This window comes from Sparus aurata, chromosome 18 (assembly GCF_900880675.1).
Source record: "Sparus aurata chromosome 18, fSpaAur1.1, whole genome shotgun sequence".
NCBI lineage: Eukaryota > Metazoa > Chordata > Actinopteri > Spariformes > Sparidae > Sparus > Sparus aurata.
This window is the reverse complement of record NC_044204.1, coordinates 2,416,606-2,439,193: the sequence shown is the minus strand read 5'-3', so window position 1 is coordinate 2,439,193 and position 22,588 is coordinate 2,416,606. Positions and strand designations below refer to the sequence as shown.

Below are 22,588 nucleotides of genomic sequence, written 5' to 3'. Positions count from 1 at the left end.
ATGTCTTCATGTGCTGTCAGATTAGTGGAGATGTTGCGGTTTGTTGAGCTCTCAAGGCCACCGTACCAGGCCTTCCTCCCTCATGGTTTGGTCCATTTGGTGAATCAACCACAGTTTAAGTGTTGACCTGAACCAGAGACATTTTTCTGTCGCTAAATTCCGGCTCTGTTTTAGTGATTTTACACTTTTCATTTCCTCTTCTCCCACAGCCTTTTTTTTTGTTTCCCTCCTTGTTTTCGGTTTGTTTTCATTTGTGTCTCCATTCGTCATTCTGATATCTTCTTCCTCCTGTTTTCATTTTCCTGCAGCCTGACGTTTAAACTCCCCTCAGGGCTTTTGTTTTATCTCACAGACGCAGTTTGCAATTTCCTGGCTGATGGATTTAGACTGAACCAAAGTTAAAACGGAGCTCGGCTCATCTTTTACTCTGATGTTCAGGTTCCAGAGATCCTGAGGAATAAACTCATCACAATGGGTCTCAGCAGGTTTTGTTTTGCTGAAGCACTTAAGGGTTTTAAAGTGGAGAGATGTGTAACATGAATTTTACATGACTGAAGGATGTTGTACTGAGAGAGTAGGAGAACATGTGATGTGACTCAGCGGTGCAACACAACCCGACTGATCCCCCTGCAGACCTACAACATGCTCTTTATTTCACATGAACAGGTCTGAAATCAGCTGCAGCCTGAGTCCAGACATCTGCAGGATAATGTCTCCGCGTTGCTGGAGGATAACTAAAACTCTGATCAAGTGAACTTATCAGTCCACTATCATCTTTACCACATTGTATTTAAAGATCCAATTTGAGCTATGTAGCTCCAAAACTCTCGGGGGCAGCATTACCTCTAACAGCTGCTCACTGCACCTGCTAGCTGTGGCAACTAGCTGCTGTTAGCAAGAAGCTCAGCTAGCTGTGGAGCTGGTGGCCCTTTAGTTTGTCACGATCGAGACCTCAGACAACGGGGAGAGGTCACCGTGGGCCATGAATGAGCCCCTTACATCTTACTTACTCTCTGAACTAAGGATTTATTTGGACTGAACCGACACTGTTCTGGTGAGTTTGATTCAGTCCAGTGACTTCAATGTCACAATTCTGAGTTTAAAATCTGAATTCTAACCTTTTTCTCAGAAACAAACCTCAGTCTGAATGAAGTTAGCGAGGTGATTAACTCCTCTCAGTTCAGTCAGAGAGAGAAACTCCAGGAGGACTCTAGGAGACAGGCAGCGAGCTGGTTGACATGCTAAGGTTTTAAACTCAAATTCTTTCATCTATGTCAATATCTTACAAATGGCCCCTTTAAACAGTCTTAAGCTATGTCTGGCAATCTATATTTAGTTTTGTTATCAAAACTTAAATTCACAATCTCCTGTTCATTTGATAAAAAAATACAATAAACTATTTGTAAGGAGTTTTTAAAGATCTTCAGTGGGAGCCAGTGGGCTTGGAATTGAGAGCCACAGTCAGACAATACTGACGGATGGACCAACATGTTGTTGGTTTTGGAGATTTGATTTGAAGTCACTAAGAAAGTTAAAAAATAAAGATTAATCGATTGCATCAAAGCTGCAGCACAGACACAGCTTGCTGTGACCTCCGTCACTGTTACTGCAGACACACACACACACACACACACGCACACACACACACACACTCTCACTCTCACTCACACACATGTCCTGTTGTAATGTAACTTATATCGTGCACACACCTCTCACTAATGTAATTTCACAGCTTTAAATGTTTCAGAGAACACACACGTCATCCTCATTTCACTTCCCTGCAGCTGTAAGAGTTTAGCGTTAGCACTGAAGCTAACCATTATCACTGTGTGTGTGTGTGTGTGTGTGTGTGTGTGTTGGGGCTCATTAGCTAAACCACTGACCTTCAGAAAGCATGCGAGAAAGCATACGCATCAATAAGCACTCACGTTGACGGCCAATTATCCACACACACACTCACACACACACACACACACATTGACACATACACTGACCTCTGCTATGAGGACGACGATGACACAGTCCTCCTTCTCGGCGGCGCTGAGCTCTGACATCAGAGAGCTGAGGGTGTCGGTCAGGTAGGAGTGGACCTCCCTCTTCACACTGGGAACCCCCATCACTATGGAGACTGAAACCACACACAGGAAACAGACTTTAGGTGGAGTTTTCCTTCAGCTGAGAGGCGGTGGAGGCAGCAGACAGAGGAGGAAGTTCAGAGAGTGATAACCACTGATGAAGAGGTCAAAGGTCACAGCAGCCTGAGGGACACACTGAGCTGGTTTTGTATGGCGGCATGACGTCACGCCAGAAAAAGAAACACATCAGTGTTATGTTCACAGTGTAACAGGAAACAGGAAAGACAGTTTCATATATTATCATCAAGTTACAATGAAAAACATTTTGTGATGCAATACAATAAGATATATAATAATGTGAAACTTTAATTAACACAATTTAAGATAATTAGTTTCTTAACGAGATAAACAGAATGTACGTATAGAAATATTTATGTTGTACCCTGAAGCGTATGTATTTCATAATAACATTAAAACAATGTTTTATACTGAGAAATATTTCATCTCATAAAAAGAAACGTTTCTTGTTATTTTCATAGTTTTACATTAAAACATGAAATGTTTCAGGTTATAACAAGATTAATAGCGTTTTGTTTTACAGTTTGCATTTTGTAATAACATGAACGAGATTGTTATTATATTGTTTTGAACAATGATGTGACATCTTTAATGATCTGAAGGGAAGTAGGTGATTTTCATTTTCAGGTTTGTTGTCATTTAGACAAAATATATCTTTTGAAATGTAACAGGTTGTATTTGCAGGTTATCCAGAAATTAGACAGAGCCACTGAAAAGCTGAGGGGATCGGGGGATGTGAAATTCTCCCAGCAAGTTAAAACAGCCAGCATCAAAATGTCAAATGTCAACACACAGAGCCAGGAGGTTGTTCAGGGAGCAGAGGGGGGTTTAAAGTTCACAGCAGTTCACAAGGACCTGCAGCTGTAGAATAATCCCAGTAAATACATGAAGATGGAGCCAGAGGGTCGTCCAGGAGGTCTGGGAATAGGAGGGACTCCCAGCAACTACACGGAGCCCATGGTTAATCCTAAATAATAGGATTGGGCAGGTTTTCCAGCAAATAATCAGAGCCGGAGGTTAGTTGACGTGCTATGAGATCGTTGAACTTTCCTTCAGGTTCCTTTTTTACTGTTCATATTTTTGATATCAAGCTCACAGTAATTAAACTCAGCACTTCCTTGCTGTAAGAGCTTTCACAATAAAAGCCCTCCTTGGCATCATCTCATCAGCTAACATATTATTTTGATGTTTTTATCAACAATCTATGAAAAATCCTGATTTTATAAACCAAACCAGACTGAACCGACATTTAGTCTCTCACACATATGCACACACACACGCACACGCACACACACACACACACACACACACACACACACACACACACACACAGATAAAAAAAACACATTCATTGCTTTCAGCGTTTCTTCTTATGTGTTTTATCTCTCTGTCCTCCACCTGACTAACCTGCTTTACTCAAAGTGCATCATAAATACATTTGACTGCACACACACACACGCACACAGTAATATCTTAGATTTTCTGATGTGTTTGTTCTCTGGTCCTTGCACACTTGTCAGGAAACGGTTTACTAAGCAGAAAAAATGCTTTACAACTAAATTCGACGTGACACACGCGCACACACACACGCGCACACACACACACACACACACACACACAACAAGTACACACACACACACACACACACACACACACACACACACACACACACACACAGTGACCTTGGTCCAGCCTGGTTGGTTGTAGCTGTTTCATTCTCCAGGCAGTGTGGAGAGTATCAGGGGGCCTCAGTGAGCTTCCACAGGGAAGGTACACTGTGACTGGGCTGATTATTCTGCAGGTTCCCCAGGCCAGAGCAGAGGTGTGTGTGATTTAATGACGTTTTCTTATTTTCTTTCTGCCTTTAATGCCCCGAATACATAAGTTCATGTGAATTGTGTTTGTGTTTGTTATCACAGAGACGGCTGGGTGGTGTTTCACCTCCGGTGCGTCCCTGCCCCACGTGCACTGCGGGCAGCAGGCTGTCCTCTCTGTTCAGCAGGTGAGGAAGATGATGGAAGATGGAAGGAAGCTGCAGGACGTTTTTACTGCTGCTCACATTCCACAACTTCAGCCTTGTCTCCTCTGAAACCATAAAACAAGATCAGGCAGGACCAGGTTAGACCAGGCTCATTAGACCAGGTGAGACAAGGTTACTTTATTTAAAACCAGATGATACCACACTGGACTAGGTTCAACTGAACAAGACTTTCTGGTCAAACACATGACAATAATCTCCTCACTGACCGGAGAGGCTGCTCCAGGTACGGTTGATGTCTCTCAGCGCCTGTTTCTCAGCGATGGCCCTCTTGATCTCCTCCAGGACCAGATTGAGCTCTTTGGAGCGCCGCAGGTTCTCCTGCTCAGCCGAGTGGAGGCGCTCCCTCAATGCCAGGAACTCTCTCTGGTAGATGTCCACCACATCTCCTGCAGAGAGGAAGAGGAGGAGGAGAGAAGGAGGGGGAGAGGTTATTAAAGGTTTTCAGCACCTTAAAAACAGGCGACAAACTCCAACATGTTATTTCAATTGGAAAATGGAAAATGTTCCTGAACATGAGTCATCACAGGACGTGTTTTTTATGTCCCGAAGCTGTTTTTATTTTAGGAAACTAAAGATATTCTGATCGTTACATAGGAACAGAAGATGGATGTTAATGCTGTTGTCCTCCTCAGGACTGTATGGCAGCATCATGAGATCACTCGTCAGACAGAGTAAATGTAGGACTGAACCAGCCTGTCATCATCAACAGGTGGAGAAAAAAAAGACATAATCTGAGTAAAAACATGAAACTATAAAGCATAATCCGTCATCTGCTGCCGCAAACATGGTCCATCATCCCTCCATCATCCTCTGAGTAGATGCTATGTGAAGGCAAATCTGCAGTAATCCCTGTCACACACTGACTGACTTTAATATCAGGATGCTGTATCAGGCTGCGCATAGCTGATGTGGTTTGTGAAATAACAGATGACAACATGAACCGATCGGACTGAGATAGAGAAACAGGTTTCAAAATGTTCAGTTTAACTGTTTTTATGCTCCTATTTTGTTTTATTTCATTTTATAGTATCATCGAATCTCAAAGTTTTCTGATCTGATCATATTATTTGTTGCAATTTGTTGTTTTAATTCAGCTCAAAGTTTATTGGCAGAGGAATAATTCCATTTCCAACAGATTCAATACTTCCTCTGATTAACAGATGTTTCAGATTCAAAAACCTCCAGTGGCTCAAAGCACAAACTCTTTGTCATCCTTGGAAGGTTTTTCTTACGTTGAATCATGTTGACATAAATGATTAATTACAAATCATCATTATAAAATAAAAAGCTTTTATTATGCAGCCAATGTTTGAGTAATGTGGGTGTTTATTTGAGAATGTACAGTATTTGATGTCCGTGAACACTGACGGCACACTTTCATGTTTTACAAACGATGCTCACTTTAAATACATTACAGTCTCTCAGGTGCTCCAGTAAATACAGGAAATAATCTCATGCTGCAAATAGCAACACATTCTGCATCCAAACTGAGGCTTTATGATCAATCTTTGTTAGATTTTCAAGAATGTCTCTGACATTGGACGAATACCAAAAGCAGCACTAATTGAGATTTTGTTTTTTTTTCCACTTCAGAAGCTTCACATTTTAGTTCAGTTCAGTTTCATTAGAGAGAATTCATTAAATTGAATGCTGTTAAAGAAAATAAATGTAAACCTGATGGTGGCACTGAGGGAGGAGTACTGGACCCTGTTTTCTACCTGGTGTTGATATGTATCCCAGGTGATAGAACAGTGGACAGCTCTGAATACAGCCTGGTGTGAATACTGGTGAACCACCACCGAGCTGTATGCTGATCCCATCCCTCAAACCAAATGTCTGGTCTGGCATGACATATTTTTTTATAGTATAAATGTTAATGCATCCTGACATGGACGTCATCAGTGCAGGTTGCAGTGGTTGCTATGGCAACTTGATAAAATGTGTGTCCAGGGCCAAGTCAGAGGACTGCCCTCTCAATTGACATCCCCATGAAACAACATGGAAACATGATATATTTTGAGAATACAGTGAGGTGTCGCTGTCACCTGTAAAGAAAGTCATCAGACTCCCTTTGAAAGAAGATTGAGAAGATTGTTGATTTACACTCAGTTTATGACAGACACGTCATTTTACTGATCAAAACATGTCACATTTTACAAAGACAATAAAAACAGTAGCAATATAGGCTAATTCTTTGTCCCCAAGGACAGTCCCCAGACAAATGTGTCAGTTTAGAGAGTTGTTGAGTTGGAGACACTTTATAAACTCTGTGAATCTCTGTCTCTGACTAATTCTGCATTATTTGTTCCATCTTGTAAATTCAGCAAATGTTCTACATGAACCTCTTCCTGTCTTTGTGTCTGTTTTTCCTGGTGATGTTTATTTGCATGTAGAGCAGGCAGTGACATCTGTTCACAGGTGCTCACTCAGATGTGTGTTCACACTGAATGAAGAGGATTCATCCTCTGAATATCCATGGTAATCTGACCAGTGCCTTGTGTTTTCCTTGAATATACTGTTAGTATGTTCTGTGTTTCTTTCTCTGAGCTGAACTTTAATAGATGGAAAGTAAAAACACTCTCATTTTGCTGTGATTATTCCCCATAAGTCTCATTAATGGAGCACAATAGTCACATCTGTTTGGATGATAACTTAAGTGCGCGCACACACTCACACACACACACACACACACACATGCACACTGCTGATGAGTTTTTAATGATGCTCCTGCCCAGTTATTTATCTGCTCTGATGAAATAATCTCCTTCCTGCAGCACTCAGCCTGTTAACAGTGAGTCTGTTTCTGCAGACTGAAGGAAGCTCAACAGTCACACAAAGTGCTTTAAAATCCGTACAGACAACATGATGCAGAAATACAGTGACTTAGCTTAGCTTAGCATAAAGATCGGAGGCAGGGGGAAACAGCTAGCCTGGCTGTGTCTGTGATATCAGCAGGTAACCTGAGTTTGGGTTTAAGAGTCAGAGTCAGTGAGAAACAATCATCTCTGCTGTATCAAAGAATGAAGCACCCACTGTTTGATTCAGAGGAACCTTGTTGGGGAAACTACTTTGCAAGCGAAGCTTGTACAACTACATGTAGTTCAGTCTGGCAGTATTTTGAACAAACTACATTTCTACCACCTGGAGAAATGTGGTTTGTAAAACTACTGCTAAAAAAAGTAGCTTTAGCATCTACTTATACTCATTATACTCAGCGTTAAATAAATCAACATGTGGTGTATATGAAACAAAATATAATAGCCTACAAAATATTCAGATGCCAGAAGAAATATACCTCTCAACTCAACTTTTATTTTTTAAAGAACAAAAGCTGACATTTTTGGTCAACATCACAGGAACTTCAGAGGCACGAACACTTTGGCACTAGAACTAGATGCCAGGGCAGAATCACGACAGGTTGTCCATGATGTGCTTGTGCCATATGAGCACTGCCTTCCTTGGCACAAAGACCAAGGAAGGCACCCACTCTGTGAAGCATTTGAGTGCTGCCAGGGCAAGCCAATCAGAGGCAGCGTTGGCTTAGCATGTCATGACATGTTTCATGCCTTTATTCAAAAAATAAAAAATAAAATGTATATTATATAGGTATAAATATATATATATATATATATATATATATATATATATATATATATATATATATATATAAAATATTTCATGCAATTGGCCAAAATTGTAGCTTGTAAATTGAGTGGTTAAACTACAAAAAATGACCCAAAAAGTAGTTGAACTACTTAACGCAGCACATAATATGAATGTAGTTACCAACTACTACTACCAGCAAGTTACAGCAAATTGTACTTAAGCTATGTAGTTCAACTACATGTAGTTTAAGTCTCCCCAACACTGGTAACCTGTCAATTTTTTGATCAATGAATCATTATCGTGAGCAGCTGGAAACATCTGGACTCACAAAAAAAAACAACACACTACTGAATGAGGACAGACATGTGTAGACCTTCACCAACAGCTGGTTAAATCCCTCCAGAAACAGAGGATGACTGAATATGAGGCAGATTTCAGAGGCAGTGTGACGGATATTAAGTTAATGTGCAGACGTGAGCAGACGGGTGGCACAGACTGGCACAAAGAGGCTTTTGTGTCAGTTCCTTATAACTTTTGTGACGAGTCAAGTCTGTTACAGCAAACGTCTGTGCAGTTATTGAATCAACACCAGACTGAACAAACAGTCTGACAGTCAAATCTGCAAGAATCTCGAGGTGAAAATCTGCATTTGTATCAATCTGAATGAAGCCTAAGAAGGCTGACATCTGTCCATCCGTCTGTCTAATAATTCTGGTCCAGATTGAGACATATCAACAACTACTGGTGTCAAAATAGTTGAGATACATTTACTCCTGTCTAATATAAATACCAGTATGTACACACACACACAGACAGTGTCAGAAAAGTTGAGATTCATACACAGGGACATTATACTTAGTCCTGAAATGAGTCTGAAATATATCAAAACTTTGCCTGCTGCATTGTGTTTGCCATGAATTCATTGGAAAGTGTTAAACCATTACATTAAAGGTGTGTTGAAATAGGAAGTGAAGAGGTAATGGCGACACGGTGTGTCTGTGAAAAAGAGGAAGTGTTACACTCAAGGCTCTGTCTGTCATTCTGTCTCTGATGATCATTTTTCATTAATTATTAACTTTGCAAAGTTAAAGGAGGTGTAAGGTGTAACCATGATGTATTGAAGTTTAGAGATCTAATGAAAATCAGTAAAGAAACGTTGTTGAGCTGAGGTCATGAGAAAATGTTAAAGAACTGATCAGGTCAACAAGAGGCCAAAATAAAGTGTCAATGATCACGCTTTGGGCACGGGCACAGACCGTGACTGAGGCGTGTTAGATCATTATGAAATTGTTAGCGGTCATTAAGAGACTATTAGTCATTGAATGGAGAGATGGTGGGAAAATGTCCTGATCAGGACATAAAACCATGCCACTGTCTGCAGCAAGAGAGAAGCGTTATGAAATCTTAATCAAGGGGTTATCAGCCAGTGTATGGAGAGATGCTGAAAACATGTCCTAATAAGGACACAAAACCAAGCCAGTGTCCGAAGCAAGAGTGTATATAACCTGAGGAGCACGGACTGAAGTTGGTTCGTCCACTCGCTCAAGCCTTGAAGAAACACCTGAGACGGAGAATGTGAGCAGCCTAAACATCACAGAAAGGACTTCAAGAAATCTTCAGCAGAAACAGACCAAGGAATTACGAGCACAACAGATTAACCATTTTTGTCAACATGCTGTGGATTACAATTTGGATATTGGAGTACTTTTATTCACTCTGCTGGCGTGAAGTTTGGACTTTGAGGAAGTTACGAGACCTCAGCCGGGGTGGATTTGCCTCAAGGACTTGGACTTTCAGCAGGAAGGGAAAGGCAAGCCATGGAAAGACCTGACCCTCTCCATCTCACCTAAATGTAAGTATTTCTGACCAGGCCTCAGCTTTTAGGTTAATTTGTTAATTACAGTATTATGATTTATCAATAAGGATTTTTGATAATGATTGATAGTAATTGAAACAAGTATTGCGCTGTATGCTTTGCCCTTGCTAAAATCTATGCAATAAAACCTACATAATATAGTTAAAGTTAAAGTTGTGGACATTGATTTTATGTCTCTTTGATTGGAAGTAAAAGTCAGGTGTTAAGTGTGCATAATATCTTAAAGGTTCTTAAAGGTTACTCTAGCCTACCAAATTGAAACAGTCCCTTAGGGTTTAACTAAAGCCCTTAAAATCCAACCTAGCACCATACCAAGTGCACTGATCATTTAGAGGAGAGCTGCCATAACGGGCGTGGCTGGTGGCCGTATCTGACTCAAGGGCTATTCATATCAGGTGCCAAACCAGAGGAAGCAGGTAGCTGTTCGGATTCAGGCAGTTAGAAGCTAGGCGAGTCTCCTCACCACCAGCTTAAGCAATCCCTATTTCAGGCAGATTGTCTCAGAGTACTGCTGTGAGATGTGAGCAAAATTAGTTGTTAGCACTTTCTTTTGGATTTTGACATTTCTTGATCAAACGCTTGAATTTAATAGACAGATAGACTGTATGTATGCCGACCTCAGACAATAGCACAACCTGTCACTGTCAGTAATTATACAGCTAATGCAGTATTAGCTGTTAGCAGCTCCTGTTTGTGGTGTATGTGCAGACAGCCATCAATGGATCATTTTGATACTGAAGAAAACTAGAAACATGAAGATTCTCAGGGAAGTTCTGCAGTGATAAGGAGTGACTTGTTTTCTCTGATTTCTGAATGGATTTATGGATGTTTCTTCATTGACATCAGAGATAATGACGATCAAACCTGGCTCTGCTGGTAATGTTGTGGCTGTAATGTGACAAGGCAGCCTGTAGGGGGCGCTTGCAGGACTTCAAACTGCATCACACTGACTTAAGATGTTTTTCTTTCAAGTTAAAACAGGAAAAGCAAAAAAAATTGGATTTACGATGCTTTCACAACCAGGCTGACACACAGTAAACAGTGTGTGTGTGTGTGTGTGTGTGTGTGTGTGAGATAGAGAGAGAGTGAGAGAGAGAAAGAGAGAGAGAGAGAGAGAGAGAGAGAGAGAGAGAGAGACACTGTGAAAACACTCATTGTGTTTGAGGCTCAGCTCTCTACAGAATTACATCCTCACATATTCATGTTTGACCCCCACAGCCACTGATGTCCTGTGTGTGTGTGTGTGTGTGTGTGTGTGTGTGTGCGTGTGTGTGTGTGTCTGTGTGTGTGTACATTCAGCCTATTCCAATAATCCATAATTAATAAAGACAATAACACCAATGACGGGTAAGTTAAGGATTTGTTTGGGGTCTGGTTGAGGTCACCAGGCTGCCAAGAGAAGACACCAAACACACACACGTGAACACACACATACACAGTACAAACACACACACACACGTGCACACACACACAGGCATATAGGCTACACACACACAGCGCGGCTCAGATCAATAGCTGAGTGTCGACGGATAAACAGTACTAATACGCTGTAATCCTGCACTGTAATACCACAACAAACACACACACACACACACACACACACACATTTATGACATACAAAGCAGAGTTGAGAGGGCGGTCAGGTTGAGTCATCATGTAGTGTGTGTGTGTGTGTGTGTGTGTGTGTGTGTGTGTGTGTGTGTGTGTGTGTGTGTTAGCCTGATAATATAATAGCCACCAATCATAGGGTGGAGACCACCCAGGTAATGAGATTACCCAGCATACACAGACACAGACACACACACACACACACACACACACACACACATATTACTCCAGAATGAGTCACAGTTAATGGTCTACTGGTTTTTCACTCGACAGGAAGCAGGAGGTCTGAATGAGTCCTGATGCTCCTGAATGATCTCTAAAACCTGTCACTGTCAGTAATTATTAGTATCATATTGATTGATTGATTCTGACGCAGACCGTTGAGATTGAAGATGAAGTGAAGCAGGTTGAATAAGAAGAAGAAGACGATTCTTTATTTGTCAGACATGAAACACACCTGAAATTTGTCCTCTGCATTTAACCCATCACTAGCTGCACATTCTAAGTATACACATACATACACACACAAGCTGGGAGCAGTGGGCTGCTATGTCTGCGCCCGGGGAGCACACACGGGGGGGTTCGGTGACTTGCTCAAGGGCTGAAGGCCCGTTACGTACTGTAAATAAAAGTGCTGGGCGATGCCCTTATGATAATGTCCACAGTTACATCGTGATGGACCACAGTTTGGCGTGTCTGAATTTGAGGCAGTGTGTCTGCTGTCCTCTAGTCACCGCTGTTTCCAAGCCTCCATGAAGAGTGCCAGGCTTTGAAGCCAGTTTTCATAGTGGCCAAACAGTGTAATGATGTCGTCAGGCGATGCACTTCAGTCCAAAAAGATCGTTTTCCTGCTTAACTGGGAAAAAAGTATCTGTAAAATGGTGGATTCGTTTAATTTGGCCTCACAACCTCTGAGAAATGACTCATTTCACTGTCAGAATTTGAGCCATTCAGTCCAATGAAATGTGTAAAGACCCTGTGCCAGGTTTAAAAGTGTTTTTGTCTCTGCACCACATGTCTGTAACTTAGTGGCTTCAGGAGTTTGAAACAAACTTTGCCATCTCACTGTACTGAATGACAACAAGACAATACACAGACACACAATCACTCAGTACATTTACATGCACAGCTTAGTCAGATTACAGCCATAGTTCGACTATGCTACTCAATCAGACAACTGCAATTATCCGAGTACACATGCCGGAGAAAAAATTGAGAAGAAATTGGTGGATTATTGGCATGTCATACCCCGGTACGATAGGTGGCGCTGTACCCATTTCAACTAGTGGCAACAAAGCCACCTCCGGCTGACCTCTTTACGTCACCAGCAACAACAAACTGCATCAGCATTCGAGAAAGATGGTGTACGAAGAGCGAGACGAAGCTACATCTTTGTACATTTCGTATATGGTGTACATGATAATTACACAAACTAGATGCACAATGGCGCTCTTTCTTGCAGCGATTTCGGAGGAAAAACGCCGCCAGCTGAAGATGTTTTGTGTTTATGTGATTTCTAAGAGTCAGCTGGGTTTGATTTTAAATGTGTGAATTAATATATCGGCTGCAGTTCAGCTCTGACATTGATTACATCAATTTTCCAATCTCCATATTATCATCTGTTGAACCGACAGCAGTCGCATACTAACACTGTGTGTGTGTGTGTGGGTGTGGGTGAGGGTGTGGGTGGGTGGGTGGGATCATTCTCACATGGCTGAGCTTCATGGACAGAATGGTCTGGCACTTTCTAACGAAGTCCCTAACGAGGTCTCTAACGAGGGGTCTCCCAACCCTCTGCCTCCCCCACCACCACCTCCCGCCATCACCCCCACATCTCCCCCCCAGCAGATGGTGTTTAATCAGAGAGAAACCCACACGCACTGAGGGAGAGATAAATGAAGGAACGAGGGATGTTAGTCAGTCCAGCCTCTCTGCAGCGTCACCAGATTGGCACTTATCACTGCAGCTTCGAGACGTTAACAGCTCCACGTATCACGCTTGACATTTTGTCTGGAAAAGTCTAAAAGACTCCAGAAAAACAGGAAAGGTACAAACTCAAAATAACCCTGAGTAACCCTCTGACTCTCAGGGAGAAACCGATGGGAGTTCAAAAATGTCCAGCAGGATGTCAGAGAGGCAGCAGGGTCCACAGGATGACTGACAGGAAAACTGTGAGTGTTACCTGCTGAGTCAGAGTGAAATGTGTCGGAGGACGAGGAGGGAAGTAAGCAAAGCTGCTGAGTCAGCTGACGGTCACGGTTACAGCAGCTCATTATCAACGAAACTCAACAAGAGTACAGACAACTGTGTTACTGAAGCACTGACACAAAACAGGAGGATAAAGATGACAGACCTGTTTGACCAGATCGATGAAGAGTCAATCAAATATTAGTGGAAGAGAACTTATAGATACTTGAGATCTTTCATTCGTTCTGCCAGGTTACTAAATTCAGACAGAGGTCATTTTACCTGATATTTTTAATGACCCTGCCTTTTGCATTATTACAGTGCATGATTACCCTCACCTCTTTCTCCTGCTGTCCTTCACCGGCTTCTGTTTGTAGGCTGATCTGTGTTTTTGGGTGTTGCTTGTGTGAATGAACTGCCCTCTTTTGGATCAATAAGTTGTTGAATCTGAATCAGTAAATCATAAATCAATTAACGGAGTCTGAACATTGCATCTGCAGCAGCAGATAGAGTAAGAGGTGGTTGCTCGGGTGTTATTAAGGTTCTGAACACACGGCCGTGGTTTGATTCAAGATGACCACTGATTCATTGTTAATTTAAACTTTTAAGATACAAATGCTCAAAACAAACCAACTTAAAACTTCACTGATCAATCATTAAATGTTATTATTTGCCTATTGTATTAGTCTTCTATGATAACAGTGAGCCTATGATGATGATTTTTATCAGATGTTTCATACAACTAATTATAAATCAAGAAACTAACTGACAGACTAATTAATAACATAAATACACTTTAATACATCCCTAATCATGAGTAGTTACTGGGATATTACAAATGTGTTGTGAGGCTGTTGGTAAATGTCAAGTTGTTGCTGTAGTTCAGGGGTTGTATCTATACTGTGTAGTTGTTATGGTGTTTGTGTTGGTTCAGAGCGTTATTAACAGTGTTGTGTTACGTGTTGCAGTAATATATTTCTTTTAGTGGTAAGGGAGTAATGTAACGTGTTACTAATAATGCGTCATTATATTACTGCATTGTGTCACACATCGCTTGCGTGAAGCGTTTGTTGTTGTTTCTTTCAGAACCCGTCCAGATCAACACGACCATGTTAATACAGGCTCTGTGTGATTAATAGAGCCGGACCTGTAAATTCTGTGTTCAGTCTACGTTGACTGAATTGAGCCTGATGATGAGGCCTGATCCTCCGAGCATACTACAATACATTCTTAATTCACACCATGTATTAATGTTCTGTGGACTAAAACAAAAATGCATAGAAGTAGAGACGCCATTATAGGCTATATTATAGAAGGTATGTGTCTGTTGTGTTTCATATGACTGAGCCTGCAATCAAACATATTTATTCCTGTCTAAAAATATATAAGACTTTGGTCTTCTGTCTGCTGATCCCTGAGTCCAAGACCATTCATTGATTTAAAAAAGATCTCAGATAGTTCATTGTTCTATAGAGGTTATTTGGTTTGGAGGTAGGTGAAGGCTACTAGTAATATGTAATTATATTAATAACAGATGTTTTAAGTGTCTGTCGAGTGATTCTGGGTGGGTTTTAGTTCTTATCTCCAGCTGTGTTACACATGTTGTGTAATTGTGTGTGATACTCAATAGTAACAGGTAGTTAGTGTCTCTATTGGCTTCAAACCTGAATCCATCCAGTCATCAGTGTGACGTCGCACCACAATCCAACGTTTACTTGAATTAAACCTCAACCACTGAGTGCAGCACAGTGAAGAAACACTACTCAGTGTGGATTTGGAAATGAGATTGAAGTATGAATGCCACGTATGGTTAATCTTTAGAGGTAAGAAGCAGTTGTATTAGCTCTCTATCAGCAGTGGTAGTTTAGTGAAAGTGGCAGCAGTCTCTGAATGGTTAGGAGAGTTTGCTTTTGTGGAAATCTGGCTGATCCTCTAACAAACAACAACAAACAACTTCTGACAGCAGAAATATGAAGCTAACAGATGTTTGACTTCCTCCACCTCCATTCAGGCTAACCTCTCCATCCACACAGAATCTGTCTGATGATAATAAAACATTAATCCAGTCGTTTAATAATCCATCCAAACCACTTACATTTAGTCAAACTGAACTTAAAATACAGCTGAAGGAGCTAAATCCTCACAGTTTTGAGTCTGACGTCAAAAACTCACTTTCTAAACCTCCGCCGCTGGTTTTTGTGCTTCATCAGTAAATTTCTTGGGGAATAAACCTCCATAACTTGTCTGCTGTTACAGGAGAAAAGGAGCGGGATGGGAGTGCGTGCTGAAAACGTCAGTGTGTGTGTCTTATCCACTATTTATGCTTTAGAATGGGGGTTTTTGTTGCTTCAGCTTCCGATTTGCTTTTCTTAATAATTTCCGTCTTTTGGATGAACTGAAGAAAGACACAGCGAGAGTGAGAGAGAGAGAGATATTGCTGTGGTTACCGATAACGACAGCAGCAAACAACATGAGCTCCTGAAGATTATCTCTTATTTTTGTCTTGAAATGAGATAAACTTTCAATTTTGTTTCAAATTTTGAAGAGGAAACACTTCTAGAGGAATTACCTCCCAGAAAGAAGAAAAACTGAAAAGAAAACACCAAAGAAAACTTGAAGAAATCCATCTGAACAGAGGAGTCCATCAGAAAAGTCCAGCCAACTGACCAACTGACAGTTGGCCAAACTGTCCTGAAGACAACAAACACACATGGACAACAAGCAAGAAGAGGAACACAGCCAGAGAAGGAAGTGAGTGAGAGCACCAGAGACAATACAGCCTGCACAAGGATATATAAGAACAAAATAACTACCTACAGACTAATTTAAGTTAGTTTGGAGTTAAAGCTAAAAGCTAACAGCTAGCTAATAGCTAGCCAACAAGATCGAAAGCCTTAGCAATGGTTACTAAGGAGTTGGAACAGCAACAGCCATGCAGCCTCAGCAGAGTCCTGGAGCCTCAGACACAGCTCATATAGAAGCTGTTCCTCTTATATACACACAAGATCTTAAAAATGAAAGTGCCAGGAAGGCACACAAACAGAAAGTATTGAAGGAAAGACCAGAGACACTCTTCTCTGACTCCTACAAGAATGGAGACATCAGCAACCTGATCTTCTTCACAGAGCAGCCACTGGCATGGCACTCTGCTATAAAGACCCACTACCCCTCTGTGAAGAAGGAGGGCATCTGTAATGGCTGGAAGCTGAAGGTCACAGAAGCAGAAGACCTAGACTCCCCCATGACGTCAGTAAACATCTACAAGAATGGGACTGTCATGGTGCAGGGAAACCTCAGGCAGTTTGAGCTGGACTTTCCCCTTATAAAGGAAAGAGCCCAGCAGGAGAAGAGCCCCCCGCCTGAAGACATCCATACCCTACCAGACACAGACACCACCTCCACCCCCACCTGCCCTCCTGCTGACCAGAAGAGTGAGCCGCCCATCTCTGAACAGGCCCAGGACCCCCAGCTGACCTCCATCATCACCGACATGAAGGTGAAGTTCAGTGAGCTAGAGAGAGAGCTAGTCCAGCTGAGAGAGCTGACCAGCCATCAGCTGAGCCAGGAGGAGGCCTACAACCTCAGCACGGAACTGAGCAGACTGAGGAAGGACAGAGAACAGAACAGACCGAGCTGAGCACCCTGAGGACTGAGATCAGAGAGCTGCAGCAGCACCAGGAGAACCACGTGGCAGCGCTGAGCGCCCTGACAGAGGAGGTGAAGGAGCTGAGACAGGAGAGAGAGAGCCACAGGAGAGAGCTGGCCTCTCTGTCACAGAAGCTCCAGGAGACAGACAGAGTCACCCCGGACCTCACAGGACAGTAGGACTCACACCAAGACCACAACCAGGACCCTGGGAGCCCCACCCAGAGATACAAGGACAGAGAAGCTCCATCCACCCAGAGACAGGTCCTGGACAGAGAGACTCCATCCACCCAGAGACACCTGGACAGAGAGACTCCATCCACCCAGAGACACCTGGACAGAGAGGCTCCACCCACCCAGAGACACCTGGACAGAGAGACTCCATCCACCCAGAGACAGGTCCTGGACAGAGAGACTCCATCCACCCAGAGACAGGTCCTGGACAGAGAGACTCCATCCACCCAGAGACACCAGGACAGAGAGACTCCATCCACCCAGAGACACCTGGACAGAGAGGCTCCACCCACCCAGCAGCTCCCCTCCAACCCACAGACCAACACCACACCCAGGCCCCCACAAAGTGGCCAAACTCTGGTGCCCAAACAGCCAACATGCCATGGAGCTGCTGTCAGAGGAGCGTCTGGGTTCTCCGAGTCACATTATCATCCACACCGGCACCAACGAGCTGAGGACGCAGCAGGAGAGAGTGTCAGAGTCACTCAAAGGAGTGACAGAAAAAGCCTCCAGCACCTTCCCCAACAGTAGAGTGGTTATATCAACCCTGCTGCCCAGGAAAGACTTCCACCCAGACACCATCCACAGGATCAACAGCAGCGTCTCCAGAGACTGTGTCCTGAGGCCCAACGTCCAGCTGACCCACCACCCCACCCTGGACATCAGCTGCCTTCATGACCACGTCCATCTACTCAAAACGAACCCCCTCAAACCCGACCAGAGCCCCTCCTGCCCCCAGGAGCCCCGCCCCGGCACCGTCACCAGGAGCCACTCCCTGGCCCAACATGTTCTAAAACTGATCTCTTCATTGACAATAGGATTGGAAGTTTATCTCATTTTAACACAGAATGCTACATGTTGAGTTTTAAACCTAATGACATCTAAATCTTTTGTAATCTCATGTTGGAACATCCAGGGTCTGAGGTCTTCTGCTTTTGGCCTTAAGAGCAAGACCCCAGACTTTAAGAAAGAGTTGAAGAATTCAGATATCATTGTTTTGCAGGAGACTTGGAATAGAGGAGACATACCCACTGGTTGTCCTTTAGGATATAGAGAAATCATTTTCCCATCAACCAAACTGAGAAGTGTAAGCCAAGGCAGAGATTCAGGAGGGATGTTGATCTGGTACAAGACGAACCTCACTCACTCAATCCACTTACTCAAAAAAGGAGATTTCTCAATTTGGATCAAAATAAAAAAAGAGGTGGTCTCCACAGACAGAGACATATTGATGTGTACAGCCTATATCCCCCCATCAGAGTCCCCTTATTATAACGAAAACAGCTTCTCCATCCTTGAAGATGAGATCAGCTTCTACCAGACACAAGGAAACGTACTGATCTGTGGTGACCTTAACGCCAGAACAGGCACAGAACCAGATCAGATCAATGCACAGGGAGACAGACATATACCTGGCCAGATCAACATCCCCTCTCCTTCACATCGAAACAGGAACAACTTTGACAAAACTGTCAACAGAAACGCGCAGCAACTGCTGCAGTTGTGTTGCACGCTGGGTCTGTACATCGTCAACGGTCGGCTTCGACGGGACTCCTTTGGTCTCTACACTCACAGCTCTCCTCTTGGCAACAGCACTGTGGACTACAGTATTACAGACCTGGAGCCCTTCAGGGTAAGAGCATTCACTGTCAGCCCCCTCACACCCTTATCTGATCACAGCAAAATCACCCTATACATTAGTAAGACACCAACTGACCCCCAGCAGAGCCCAGTGAACTCAACCCCTCCAAACAACCTTATAGATGGACAAGTGATAGTAAAGATGACTACCAGAGAGCCATTGGTCATCCAACAGTCCAATCCCAGTTAGACCATTTTATCACCACCTCATATCCCCACAGTAACGACGGCCTGAACCAGGCTGTGCGGGATATTAACTCCATATTTGACAGCACAGCATCTCTATCCAATCTGAAAAAGTATCAAAGTTCAAACTCAGCTAATGAAAAGTGGTTTGACTCTGACTGCAGGTGTCTGAGAAAAACACTCAGAAAATTATCCAATGAAAAACACCGACAACCTGACAATCATGAGCTCCGCCTCCAGTACTGGGAAACATTGAAATCATATAGAAAAACACTGAGAGCTAAAAAGGAGCAGCATGAACAGCGTCAACTTGAAGAAATTGAGGAGTCCACTGACTCAAACAATTTTTGGAAAAAATGGCATTCATTCAACAAATCCAACAAGGAAGAATTGGCTATTCAAAACGGGAAAATCTATACAGTGCAATCACACTGGATTCAGACCAAAATAATCTGCTCAACAAACTAGAAATCATTAAAGACAACCAAAATCCTTTAGATTATGAGATTAATGAAGGGGAGCTGCTGGCTAAGATCCAGGCCCTGCAGCCGAGGAAAGCAAGTGGCCCTGATGGCATCTTAAATGAAATGCTTCAGTTTAGCAGCCAGAAAATCAAGACTGCCATGTTGAAATTATTCAATCTGATACTTAACATTGGAAATTTTCCTGACACCTGGAGCCAAGGGCTTATCACTCCAATCTTCAAAAGTGGAGACAAATATGATCCAAACAATTACAGAGGCATATGTGTCAGCAGCAACCTGGGGAAGTTATTCTGCAGCATCTTAAACAGCCGACTGCAAAACTTCCTCAGTGAGCACAATGTCCTGAACAAGAGTCAGATTGGTTTTACGCCACAACACAGAACCTCTGACCACATCTACACCCTCCACACCCTCATCCAGAAACACGTCCACCAGGACAACAACACCATCTTCTCTTGTTTTGTAGATTTCAAGAAAGCATTCAACTCAATTTGGCATCATGGTCTGTTTCTGAAATTACTAGAAAAAGGTATCAGAGGAAAAATCTACGATATTATTAAGACAATGTATATAAATAATAAATGTGCTGTCAAAATTGGAACTAGGGAAACAGACTTCTTCCCCCAAAGTAGAGGAGTGAAGCAGGGCTGCAGTCTGAGCCCCACCCTGTTTAACATTTACATCGACCAACTGGCCAAATCCCTGGAAGAGTCAGAGATCCCTGGTCTCACCCTCTCTGACACAGAGGTCAAATGTTTACTGTTTGCAGATGACCTAATACTGCTCGCTCCATCAAAGGAGGCTCTACAAAAGAAACTAGATCACCTGCAAAAGTTCTGTCAGACCCAGGCCCTGACCGTTAACCTGGAAAAGACAAAAGTCATGGTCTTCCAGAAACGACGCAAGAGTCAGAAACATCCCCACAGGTTCCACCTGGACTCTTCAGACATAGAACACACACACAGCTACAAATATCTAGGGCTAAATATTACACAGACGGGAAATTTCAATCTGGCCATTAAGGATCTCAGAGAAAAAGGCAGAAGACATCCCTATCAAAATCTGGATCAAAATATTTCAATCGATAATCGAACCAATTGTATTGTATGGTAGTGAAGTGTGGGGCCCTCTCATGAACCAAGACTTCCAAAAATGGGACAAACACCATATCGAAAGCTTGCACATTGAGATCTGCAAAAGCATCCTCAAAGTTCACAGGAACACCCCCAATAATGGATGCAGAGCTGAACTGGGCCAATTTCCCCTTTTAATTCGGATCCAAAAAAGAGCTATAAAGGTCTACCAACACCTCAGAGCCAGTGAGCCCAGCTCCTACCACTACAAAGCCCCACAATGCCAAGAGGAGAGCAAAGAAGGGAGTCCCCTCAGCCAGCTGGTCCACAGGCTGAGCTCCAACAGCACCGGGCACCAAGACCGCCCTCACACCATCCAGCCCCACCAAATTATAGCAAAAGGAAAAGACAATTACATCAACTATTGGACATCCACAACCAAAACCCAAAGCAAATTCCAATGCTATTTGGCCCTAAACAGACAATACTCCATGGCAGATTATCTGAGCTCTGTAACTGACCTGAGACTGAGGAAAACGTTGACTATGTACAGACTCAGCGACCACAGTCTGGCCTTAGAGAGCGGCAGACACAGACAGACCTGGCTGTCCAGAGAGGACCAGCTGTGTCGGTTCTGTCCACACAGACAGACCTGGCTGTCCAGAGAGGACCGGCTGTGTCGGTTCTGTCCACACAGACAGGTGGAGACAGAGCAGCACTTCCTGTTGCACCGTGACACATACACAGACATCAGAACCCAGATATACATTAAAATCACAGGTACAACCCCAAACTTCCCCAAACTATCGGACCAAGAAAAACTACAACATTTACTGGGAGAAAAAACTGTCACTGCTGTAGATGCAGCGAGATATGTGAATGCTGCCACAGGCGAAGAGACGAGCTGCACAACAACACCTGACATGATTTCCTCCACATGAACCAGCTGATCCTGACTGGGTTCTTACCTGCACACTGATATTCTGTTTATTACTGTTGTTATTATTGCTATTATTGTTATTATTGTTATTATCATCATTATTATTGTTATCATTATTATTGAGAGAAAGATAGAGAGAGAGCGAGAGAGAGAGAGAGAGAGAGAGAGAGAGAGAGAGAGAGAGAGAAAAAGAAAACAGGTGACAATAAACAGCTGATTTCCACCTGGCTGTGTTAAAGGAAGTCAGTTATCCCCCTACACACACACACACACAGAGGCTGGGAGAAGTGTGAACACAAGTCAAGGCTCGAGCTTCACAACAATGACATCATCCTCACAGCTTCAGCAGCAAACGTGTCATGAACAAGAAACTCTTCTCTGTTGCTGATGAAAACCATCTATCTGGTTTGTGCTGCTCATCTGGTTTCAGGTGGCGGTGGGAGCAGGATAAGACATTATCCCTGACCTCCTCCTCCCTGCCACCTCCTGCTGCTCCTCAACCCTCTAGAAGCATTCCCAGAGCTGATGCCATATATATAAATAATTCCTCCTTTTGTGTCTGCCCCACGTAAACCTCTAAATGATGCCGTCTCGGAGGCAACGTGATCACCACCATGATCTCCTCTCAACACTTTCTGGGTATCCAGCACATGCTCATAGGACAAACAGCTGTATAGGTCGCCCGTCCAGAAAGTGAAACCAGGGTCAGACACTCTGGCACCATCTTCTCTTTCTATTCTGCTGTCAGTGATCGGCTCCTCATTAAAGCCCTTGTGTGCATTAACTTTCCTTGATATCCTTAAACCAACCAAGCTGCAACCATTTCACAATGTTAACAACGCGATGATGAAGGTCTGCTGTGGTTCGCCTGTTGCTGGTAAACAGGTCGGAAGTCATTAGCAATCAACCTAAT

The 22,588-nt window shown here is 43.0% G+C and overlaps 1 protein-coding gene across 2 annotated transcripts in view; it reads right to left on the bottom strand.

Moving 5' to 3' along the window:
• The window catches only part of mgat4b (alpha-1,3-mannosyl-glycoprotein 4-beta-N-acetylglucosaminyltransferase B), a 143,374-nt gene that overhangs the window by 71,239 nt on the left and 49,547 nt on the right, over positions 1 to 22,588 (bottom strand). For both annotated transcript variants that reach the window (XM_030396379.1, XM_030396380.1), the window contains 3 exons: positions 4,401 to 4,580; positions 4,095 to 4,238; positions 1,995 to 2,128 (listed from right to left, as the gene is read on the bottom strand). In XM_030396379.1, the coding sequence (XP_030252239.1) occupies positions 1,995 to 2,128; positions 4,095 to 4,238; positions 4,401 to 4,580 (458 nt within the window). The remainder of the gene's footprint in view (positions 1 to 1,994; positions 2,129 to 4,094; positions 4,239 to 4,400; positions 4,581 to 22,588) is intronic.